Below are 11,297 nucleotides of genomic sequence, written 5' to 3' on the forward strand. Positions count from 1 at the left end.
ACACACACACACACACACACACACACACACACACACACACACACACCAGAGCCAACCAGCAAAAGGTGAAGCGGAGCTGGAGGTCAGAAGGTCACGAGGCGGCAATGAGATCAGGAACAAGTTCTGGTAGCAGGGCGGGTAAAAGGGCAGTAAGAGGAGGGGGGGTAAATTACAGGGTAGGAGGGCAGGAAGCAAACCAGAGATAACAGGAGAAATGCTGAAGGCAGCAGGAATTATGGAGGAAGAGACTTTAATTAGGCCAGGAAGGAGAGCATGACAGGCACACAGAGACACACAGAGACACACACAGACACACACTAAACACACTAAACACACACTAAACACACACTAAACACACACCAGACACACACCAGACACACACCAGACACACACACAGACACACACACGCCTATATAACCATTACATCATTTCATAATGAGACTGAAAAACATGTGAGTTCATCTGCTCTTCATCACACTCCTCCTCTTCCTCAGGTCCGCAGCGCTTTGCTCTTCTGTCATCTTGATGACATCATCAGATCTTCTCTCTGATTTGATGACATCATCAGAGGAAACGCTGAGCAGGAAGAGATGAAGATGAGAGGAAGACGAGTTTCAGAGTCGCAGCCCGAAGCGGCAGAGGAGGAAGTTCAGCCAGAACCATCAGGACCATCAGAACCTTCAGAACCATCAGGACCATCAGGACCTTCAGAACCATCAGGACCTTCAGAACCAGAAGCTTGATGATGTCGGACAGAGAAAGTTTAAATCCGACGTTCAGGAGGAGATTCTGCAGGATTCTGCTGAAGGCTGAACTGTGAGCGGATCACAGCGCCACCTACCGCTGCAGTTCTTCCGGGTCGGCCCGTCCCAGACCGGACTTTACTGAGCAGAACAAAGTTCTTATCGCAATCAGAACCCGGTCTGGATGCGACCCAAACGCTGCTCTGTCCCGACCCGTTCAGAACCGAAGTTCTGTTTGGATTAAAGCGGCAGCCCAAACGGCCGGAACCAGAACCAGAACTCCTCTGTGTGTGTGATGGTCGTACTTCAGCTGCTGGACGGTTCCTGGAGGAAACTGACCGACTGAGACACTCGGAGCGTTTCACACTGAGGCAGACACACACACACACACACACACACATAGAGACACACACACACACACAGAGACACACACACATAGAGACACACACACATAGAGACACACACACACACACACACACACACACACACACACACACACACACACACATAGAGACACACACACACACACACACACACACACACACACACACACAGCTTGATTAGTTTGTTTTCTGCTCCGCCCTGATTGGCTGCTTTGCATTCATTGTTTCTCAGCAGCAAACAGAGAAACACACCGATCTGTTACTACAGAGCAGACATCTGCAGTGTGTGTGTGTTAGTACGAGCGTGTGTGTGCGTGTGCGTGTGTGTGTGTGTGGATGAGAAGTCCCAGCACAATTGCTCAGTTTAGTAGAGCATTACAGCTGATCAATAGCTGTGGTGCAGAGGGAGATGCAGGCGCTGCAGCTGCACATGCACCGTGTGTGTGTGTGTGTGTGTCTCTCTCTATGTGTGTGTGTGTGTGTCTCTGTGTGTGTGTGTCTCTCTCTATGTGTGTGTGTGTGTCTCTATGTGTGTGTGTGTTCAGGTAATGATGTCACCTGAGGAACAGCTGGACCTTCATCATCATCACTCTCAGTGGAGTGATCTGATGACATCACTAGCCACTCTTCCCTTTTCTCACTATCAGAGCAGAAACAGCAGCACAGCTGAAGGCCGCAGGACTGAAGAAGAGCTTCAATGTTTTAGATTAGAAGGAATATCAGCTGGGGCTGCACAGTGGTGCAGTGGGTAGAGCTGCTGCCTTGCAGCAAGAAGGTTCTGGGTTCGATTCCCGGTCTTTCTGCATGGAGTCTCCATGTTCTCCCTGCATGGTGGGTTTTCTCCAGGTACTCCGGTTTCCTCCCACAGTCCAGAAACATGACTGTCAGGTTAACTGGCCTCTGCAGATTGACCCTAGGTGTGAGTGTGTGTCTGTGTTGCCCTGCGACAGACTGGCGACCCGTCCAGGTGACCCGTCCAGGTGACCCCGCCTCTCACCCGGAACGTTGGCTGGACAGGCAGCAGCAGCTCCTGACCCACTGAGGGACCAGGTGTTAGAAAATAGATGGATGGAACATCAGCTGTAGATGGAACTGATCCAAACCCATTCAGAACAGAACCAGAACACGACACTGGAAACCAAACCTCTGTTCGGTCCAAACCTCCGTCGGGTCCAAACCTCCGTCGGGTCCAAACCTCCGTCGGGTCCAAACCTCCGTCTGGTCCAAACCTCCGTCGGGTCCAAACCTCCGTCGGGTCCAAACCTCCGTCGGGTCCAAACCTCCGTCGGGTCCAAACCTCCGTCTGGTCCAAACCTCCGTCGGGTCCAAACCTCCGTCTGGTCCAAACCTCCGTTTGGTCCAAACCTCCGTTGAGTCCAAACCTCCGTTTGGTCCAAACCTCCGTTGAGTCCAAACCTCCGTCGGGTCCAAACCTCCGTCGGGTCCAAACCTCCGTCTGGTCCAAACCTCCGTTTGGTCCAAACCTCCGTTGAGTCCAAACCTCCGTCGGGTCCAAACCTCCGTCGGGTCCAAACCTCCGTCGGGTCCAAACCTCCGTCGGGTCCAAACCTCCGTCGGGTCCAAACCTCCGTCTGGTCCAAACCTCCGTTCGGTCCAAACCTCCGTCGGGTCCAAACCTCTGTTCGGTCCAAACCTCTGTTCGGTCCAAACCTCCGTCGGGTCCAAACCTCCGTTGAGTCCAAACCTCCGTTTGGTCCAAACCTCCGTTGAGTCCAAACCTCCGTTTGGTCCAAACCTCCGTTTGGTCCAAACCTCCGTTGAGTCCAAACCTCCGTCGGGTCCAAACCTCCGTCGGGTCCAAACCTCCGTCGGGTCCAAACCTCCGTCGGGTCCAAACCTCCGTCGGGCCCAAACCTCTGTTCGGTCCAAACCTCCGTTGAGTCCAAACCTCCGTTGAGTCCAAACCTCCGTTGAGTCCAAACCTCCGTTGAGTCCAAACCTCCGTTGAGTCCAAACCTCCGTTGAGTCCAAACCTCCGTTTGGTCCAAACCTCCGTTTGGTCCAAACCTCCGTTGAGTCCAAACCTCCGTCGGGTCCAAACCTCCGTCGGGTCCAAACCTCCGTCGGGTCCAAACCTCCGTCGGGTCCAAACCTCCGTCGGGCCCAAACCTCTGTTCGGTCCAAACCTCCGTTGAGTCCAAACCTCCGTTGAGTCCAAACCTCCGTCGGGTCCAAACCTCCGTCGGGCCCAAACCTCCGTCGGGCCCAAACCTCCGTCGGGTCCAAACCTCCGTCGGGCCCAAACCTCTGTTCGGTCCAAACCTCCGTTGAGTCCAAACCTCCGTTGAGTCCAAACCTCCGTTGAGTCCAAACCTCCGTTGAGTCCAAACCTCCGTTGAGTCCAAACCTCCGTTGAGTCCAAACCTCCGTCGGGCCCAAACCTCCGTCGGGTCCAAACCTCTGTTCGGTCCAAACCTCCGTTGAGTCCAAACCTCCGTCGGGTCCAAACCTCCGTCGAGTCCAAACCTCCGTCGGGCCCAAACCTCCGTCGGGTCCAAACCTCTGTCGGGTCCAAACCTCCGTCGGGCCCAAACCTCCGTCGGGTCCAAACCTCCGTCGGGTCCAAACCTCCGTCGGGTCCAAACCTCCGTCGGGTCCAAACCTCCGTCGGGTCCAAACCTCCGTCGGGTCCAAACCTCCGTCGAGTCCAAACCTCCGTTGAGTCCAAACCTCCGTCGGGTCCAAACCTCCGTTTGGTCCAAACCTCCGTCGAGTCCAAACCTCCGTCGAGTCCAAACCTCCGTCGGGTCCAAACCTCCGTCGGGTCCAAACCTCCGTCGGGTCCAAACCTCCGTCGAGTCCAAACCTCCGTTGAGTCCAAACCTCCGTTGAGTCCAAACCTCCGTTTGGTCCAAACCTCCGTTGAGTCCAAACCTCCGTTGAGTCCAAACCTCCGTCGGGTCCAAACCTCCGTCGAGTCCAAACCTCCGTCGGGTCCAAACCTCCGTCGGGTCCAAACCTCTGTTCGGTCCAAACACCAGAGGACATTTCCAAACAAACTGAGCTGAATTATCAGAATATTTCTCGTTTCTGCTTCACGTCTGAACCGTAAAACTTTATTTTCTCGTCACATTCGAGGCTGAGATGAAAACTTTAGGAGATTTTGAGATTCCTGTAAAGTTTCAGGTTTGAGGCGGAGTTTCATTTCTCCACATTCCTGAAAACATTATTCCATATTAAAACAGGAGGAACATAGAAATGCGTTAGCAGATTGAATCGCTGCGGCCAATCGGACCTCCTTTCACCAGAACCTCTGGGTTCTGTCTGCCGTCCGTATGAATCGTTTCCGCTCCATCAGCGGCTCTGAAGCCGACGGTCCAGACGTTTCTCTGGAAGCTGCCGTTTCTCTCCGCTTGTCAGTAAATGCGATTAGAGGCGCAGCAGGAGGCGCAGCAGGAACAACCGTTTAACCGGCTCCTGTCTTTCGTTTCGCTCATTAAATCACAGCGTTTACAGAAACAACCAGCTCATCGGATCCGCCGCCTCAGAGTCCAGCTCCACGTTTCCACTTTCACCCGCCGGACCTTCTGCCCCCAGCCGACGGTCACCTGAGTCAGGCGTCAGGTGACGTACTGACTTCAGTATTTATCTAAAATGTTACCAGCAGGTCCTTCTGGACTCAACTAATATGGCCGACTGTTAGTTTTCTGTCTGTCTCCATAGCAACGCTGCGCGTCCTGAAGGTTCCCAACTCGTCCCTCAACCAGAGGAACGTTTCCCACCTGGATGGGTCTCCAGTAGCTGCCATGGAGGGTCATCCAAACGATTAATCGTGATTAATCGATCCAAATAGATCAAGCCGAAGCAGAAGAGGCTGAGCCATCAGCCTGGTGGTTCTCCTTCATTCAGTTCCAGGTGTTCAGGTGGAACCTCTACAAAATCAGGCCAAAAATCCCAAAACAGGAACCAACCGATCAGATTAATTGTGATTAATCGAGTATATAATCCTCAACTCATGTAATAATGATTAATCGCTAACTGGAGAAAACAGACCCCCAAAAGTAATTTGCTTAAACAACACAGTCAGAGCAGTAATGAAACCAAAACTGTACAAAAATGTAAACATTTTGAATTTAAGATAAATAAAAACTTCTTTGTTCATTTGCTCTCCCTGAACTCTTAAAGTGACAGTTTTAGCATCAGCTGGTTCACATTCTGTCAAACAATTTCCCACTAAGCACTTTTTATCAATTTATTAATAAAAACATCTGCATATTATCCCTATTATGTGTTTTAGCTGCAGATGAACATTCATCCTGAACTTCTGCCAACAAATCAATCCAAACATTTTACAATAACCAGAATGGTCGGACTGCATCCACTGAATGACAGAAACATTTTCTACCCCAATAAAAGTTCCTCACACAAGCCGCACTGAGCGGCTAAAGACGAAAACGGATGAAAACCCGGTGAAACGTCCCACCGACACCAAACGTTTCCACTCATACAGGATCAGAGCGACACGTTTGAAAAAGACAAAAACAAAAACCACGAAGCCAAAACTAGAGATGGACCGTCTGGATCCAGGCTTCCGGGTACCGAGTAAAAAGGGGGCGTGTCCGGTGAAGCCCTGCTTCCAGGCTTGTGTCGTCTTGCTGAAAACCACGTGACTGGCAACAAACAAGGCCTCGCAGTGCATGGGTCACGTGACTGCTTCATTTTTCAAAATAAAAGCCCGATGAGCCGCGCTGCATCATGGGTTGTTGTCCTTTTGGTCTCGCATCAGAGGAGGATGTTTGTCTTCAGTGGCCAAAATAAAAGGAACATTGACCAACATATTTGATGTGTATTGATGATGATCATCTAAATCTAATGTTTGTTTCTGGTTTTCTCAATTGTAGATTATGTTTTTTTTAATGACTTTATATTTTTGTGATTTCATGATGTAAATCTCTTTGAACTGCATTGCTGCTGAAACGTGCTACACAAATAAACTTGATTGTCTGAAATGGAGCCAGCAAGAGGAAAATCTCTGACATCTGAGAATACTTTGAGATGATCGCTAACAATAAAATTATTCTTAGATAATAATTAACCCTCCACCTCCCAATTTCTCACCTTCTGCAAAGTTCCACTTTATTTGTAGTTTGATTAGCAGAGATATATCAGTGTTTCACAGCAGAAACAGATTTAATCCTGTTGCAGAACTAAAATTCAACATGTAGCCAAATATAAGGGACCAGAGCCAATTAGAAATCCAAGAAAAAGCGAATCCCCCAGCATGCACTGCTCTCCCAAGACACTAAAACATCAAATGTCTTTATTGTCAAATCCTCTGATATAAAAGAAAACCCAACACAACCACTGACGTTCAACATAAACCAGGATTAGACAAATAATTTTAATAATTAAAACATGACGATTAAATATGGTTTCATTGATTCTCCTGTTACTGAACATGAGTTTGATGAAAACTTTGTGACAATATTGCATTTAGTAGTTTTTGGAAGTATGATCCACCTGAGTGACAAGGCTGTTAGTTTCACCAGCAGGTGTCACTAGTGAGTCATGAATGAAGCATCGAGTAACGAACCTTTTTGCAGAGCAAAGGGTTTTGAAGCTTCACTGCTTCATGAGGCTTCATTTCCCATCACTAGCCAAAACCATAAATCCATCCCACCTTTGCTGCGTTTTCTCAGAATCCACGTTAGAGGAAATATTTCCACTCAGGTCGCTAAACCATTCACCACTATTTTCAACTTTTAAACCGTGTGGAAAACCCTTTTTCCCGCTTCTTCTGCGTTTTATTGGCGGTTGGCAAACCAACGTGAGGTGCATTTACCGCCACCTACCGGTCCGGAGTGTATCTGTCGGGTATGAAGTGGTGATTTTGTAAACTCTCTGATTTGAGCTGCAGAGAAAATGTCCCGCACTGATTCACACTTCTGAGCAGCACTTTGACTCCTTTCTTGTTTCAAAAACGAGAACAACTTTATTAATAGTAATAAATAGTTATAGCAATAAATCAGTTGGTGGAAAAAAGTCAAGAAACAAAAAAGAGATTTAGATTTGCAATAAATAGATATTTGGGAAATTCATCAGGACTTTAATCAACCAATACTTTTCCAAAATGTCCGTCTTATTTATTTTAGGGATGAAATGTAGTAAATCCTCAGAGTCTGTCCTGGAGGTCCTGATTGCAACTGCAAACCTTCAAAGGGAAATCCACAACATAAAATGTATTTTATCAGAAATAAATGTTGCCATATTCATTTGTCCCAGTCAGTAAACGGAGTGGACTTCCAGAGTATTCTCTGCAGTGCTTCGTTATGCTGACACCAGAACCGCTCACCTCGTGGTTCCTGAGATTCACTGAATTCGTTTTCCAGTACAATCTAATAGGGCTGTGTAATAATATCGATTTTGAGATATTTATCGATATCTTCTTTCCTAGAAAAAAATCGATATTCATCCGCAAGTATCGTAACATCCACCTGTCACCTTGTTCACTCACTGCTTGCTCAGCCGGGAGAGTGATTCGGTCATCAGGCTTATAGTGATTCCTTCAGATGCTAAGTGTTAAAAAGGTATCAAACTATTCAGAGCAGGTACTTTGTGCACTTTATCTACTTTACAAATGCATGTAAGCTACAGTTTGTACTGCTTCAACTAAAAGAAACATGTTTTCTCACCACTTCTTTGGTTCATTTTGTCCAGCTGTCGACTTCAAGTCTGTGTCCAACCAGAGCCAGGTATCGTGTAGTTGGTGCTTTTAATCAGTTTTCAGTTAAATTAATTCAATCCAACTATATAACAGTCACAAAATGTCACCAAAATCACTCTGTCCCTCTACAATCTTTCAGAAAATCGCAAAAGTGTATTGAATTGCATCGCTATATCGTAACGTGAGCACAATGTCGTGTATCGTATCGTATTGTGAGATTATTGTATCACTACAGGCCTACAATCTAAGAGCAGGATCAGCAGAAGGTTTTCCTCCAGTCTGGACTCAGGAAGTCGTCTCTGCGATTTTCATCTCGTTCTTCAGCTCAACAACACAAACAAGCAGCATCAATGTCAAATCTTTACCACTTTCATGAACATCTGCAGAGTTTTAGAACCAGAGTTCATCTGAGGACGTCAGAAAGCTCCATCAACAACAGAGTTTACACACTGGGAGCCTTCCCAGGGCTCCCAGTGTGCTGCCCAGTGCCACCAGTGAAGCTGCAGCAACAAAAGCCTGAAGCGTCTTCATGCCGACCAGCTGAACGGTGGAGGAGTTTCTGTCATCGCCACAGAAACAACGTGGGACGCCTGGACACTTAGTCACTGTGCTGAGCTGCACACACACACACACACACACACACACACACACACACACACACACACACATACACACCTCAAAGCTGTTCACACTGCTCAGACACACACACCACGACTCACATGGCGACCAGCGTGACACACACTGCAAAGCAACGATCAGCCTCATCAACCCGACCTGAGCCAATCAGAAGCTGAGAAAGTTCCACCTGAGCAGGTAACTGCTCCACTTCTTCACCATCACACTCCTCATCTTCATCTAATAAAAACAGGAAGTCTGACCTGACCTCCGCGACCCAAAGCGACCTGCTGACCTTCAGAGTCGGTCTGAGGACATGCAGCAGGTCTGACCCACAAACCTAAATCTGCAGATGAGAAATAATTTCTGACTCCAGAACAAACTGCTGCTGATTCTTCAACCATCAGTCAGTAACCCGCCCGGCAACGGAGGGAAGAAACGAAGCAAAGGAACTGATGAGATAAACTGTTTATCTACTGGCCCTTTAGAGAAGAAACGAATCTGTAAAGGTCCCTTCTCCAGTTTACTCCTTTAGGCCCCGCCCACCACCCATATGACCCGCCCATCTCCCATATGACCCGCCCATCTCCCTCTGGCCCCGCCCACCTCCCATTTGGTTCCGCCCATCTCCCTCTGGTCCCGCCCATCTCCCTCTGGCCCCGCCCCCTCTGGCCCCGCCTACCTCCCTCTGGCCCCGCCTACCTTCACAGCTGCTGTGGCCCTCCTCGTAGCCGGCGCTGCAGCTGCACTTCCCGATGGGCACCAGCCACTCCCCCTCGGCGCTGCAATGCATCCTGGGAGGGCTGTCGCTGTCCACCTCCGAGTTGTTGACGCAGCCGCCACGGACCTCCACCAGCGTGGCGAAGGCGGCCTCGGCCACCGTGTCGGGGAACACAGCCAGGTTCTGCACCGTGGCCAGGCAGCGCTTGTAGTACACGCGGACGGCCACCAGGGCGACGCACGCGCCCACGTCCTGGAAGGCCAGGTGGAAGCCCTTCCGGTTGAGGTGTCCGATCTCCCGCACCTCCGTGTTGAGCTTCATCTTCCTCTCCCCCAGGTCTCCCTGCGTGAAGCTCTCGTCGGCGGCGATGGTGTCTATCTTGGAGTAGCGGTCCTCCCGGGTCACGGCGCCGAGGTCCCGGTCCGACTCCACGTACAGCAGGTTGAACGTCTCCTTGCAGGTACCGGCCACGCCGGGGATGCTGTTGCAGTCGCGCAGCGTGAACTGCAGCTCCACGAAGATGCGCTGTCCGCCGCGGCGCGCCACCCAGCCCGTCTGCAGCCAGTTGTTCTGCTGCGTGGGCTCCATCACGTTGCACACCTGGTAGGTCCGGATCGGCTTGTACTTCTCATCCACGCCGCTGATCTCCTCCCACTGGCAGGAAGACATGAGCCGCGTTAGCACCGCCTGACCCGGTGACATCATCATCATCATCATCATCATCAATTTTCTAATTAAGTTAATTAAGGAAACTGAATGTTTTAGTAGCTGAGTATTTAGCTAGCTAATGAAACATTTAGCTCACAACAGAAGATGCGTGAAAGTCTCATCATCCTCATCATCATCATCATCATCATCCTCATCATCATCATCATCATCCTCATCATCATCATCATCATCATCATCATCATCATCATCACTGAGTCTCTGTCAGCTGTTATGACATTTTTAGGAGGATCTCAAAACCTCCAAACAGAGAAAGTGTCAGCTGACGCAGAAACAGTCAGGATCTAAATTTGCCTCAGGCTGATCTGGGATCTGATCTGGGATCTGATCTGGGATCTGATCTGGGATCTGATCTGGAATCTGATCTGGGATCTGATCTGGGATCTGATCTGGGATCTGATCTGGGATCTGATCTGATCTGGAATCTGATCTGGGATCTGATCTGGAATCTGATCTGGGATCTGATCTGGAATCTGATCTGGGATCTGATCCTCACTCCAACAGCACGGCTTGATTCAATGAAAGTCCATGTTTTCACCACTGTTACGTGATTTTCAGGCAAAATCCATCGTAAAACTCCTAAAAATGTAGAAATATTAAATATGACTGAGTGTTTTTGTGTTTCTGCAAACATCAGTAGGTTCATGAAGCTGTTTGGGGGAATCGGTGCCAGGATTTCTACTCGCTCCATCTGCTCCTGTTGGAGAAACAGAAAAACTGTGGCGTTCAGGAAACATGTGGAACCTGAAGTCCTCTGAGGGACCAGATCTGATCTGCATGCGACGCAGCCGGACGCTGAACCGGACCCGTTCTGCTCGGCCCGCTCCGTCTGGATTCAGCAGCAACACAATGAAGCGTCCAGCAGCGCAGAGCGTTTATATCCGAATCAGGAACAGAACCATCACTGCTTCTGGATCTCTGGCACAAACCGAACCTGCTGCCATGAGACCCGATGAGGTTCTGGTTCCATGTGGTCCAGAACCGTCCGGCAGCAAGCTGGGAGAGGCTGGGAGACACAGCGGCTGCTTGTTTATTACACACAGAGACACTGTGTGTGTGTGTGTGTCAGGTGGGAGTGTGTGTGTGTGTGTGCGTGTGTGTGTGTGTGTGTGTGTGTGTGTGTGTCAGGTAGGAGTGTGTGTGTGTGTGTGTGTGTCAGGTAGGAGTGTGTGTGTGTGTGTCAGGTAGGAGTGTGTGTGTGTGTGTGTGTCAGGTAGGAGTGTGTGTGTGTGTGTGTGTGTGTGTCAGGTAGGAGTGTGTGTGTGTGTGTGTGTCAGGTAGGAGTGTGTGTGTGTGTGTGTGTGTGTCAGGTAGGAGTGTGTGTGTGTGTGTGTCAGGTAGGAGTGTGTGTGTGTGTGTGTGTGTGTGTGTGTGTGTGTGTGTGTGTGTGTGTGTGTGTGTGTGTGTGTGTGTGTGTGTGTGTG

At 49.5% G+C, this 11,297-nt stretch overlaps 1 protein-coding gene across 34 annotated transcripts in view; it reads right to left on the reverse strand.

Annotated features, from left to right (window-relative positions):
* epha10 (EPH receptor A10) overlaps window positions 1-11,297 on the reverse strand; it is a 117,241-nt gene that overhangs the window by 79,062 nt on the left and 26,882 nt on the right. For all 34 annotated transcript variants that reach the window (XR_014089980.1, XR_014089964.1, XR_014089972.1 and 31 more), the window contains exon 3: window positions 9,129-9,801. Coding sequence is in view for 2 of the 34 variants with exons in the window: in XM_081613046.1 (XP_081469172.1) it covers window positions 9,129-9,801 (673 nt within the window). In the remaining 32 variants the exon portion in view is untranslated. The remainder of the gene's footprint in view (window positions 1-9,128; window positions 9,802-11,297) is intronic.

Source organism: Poecilia reticulata, chromosome 11 (assembly GCF_904066995.2).
Source record: "Poecilia reticulata chromosome 11, P_reticulata-male-v2, whole genome shotgun sequence".
NCBI lineage: Eukaryota > Metazoa > Chordata > Actinopteri > Cyprinodontiformes > Poeciliidae > Poecilia > Poecilia reticulata.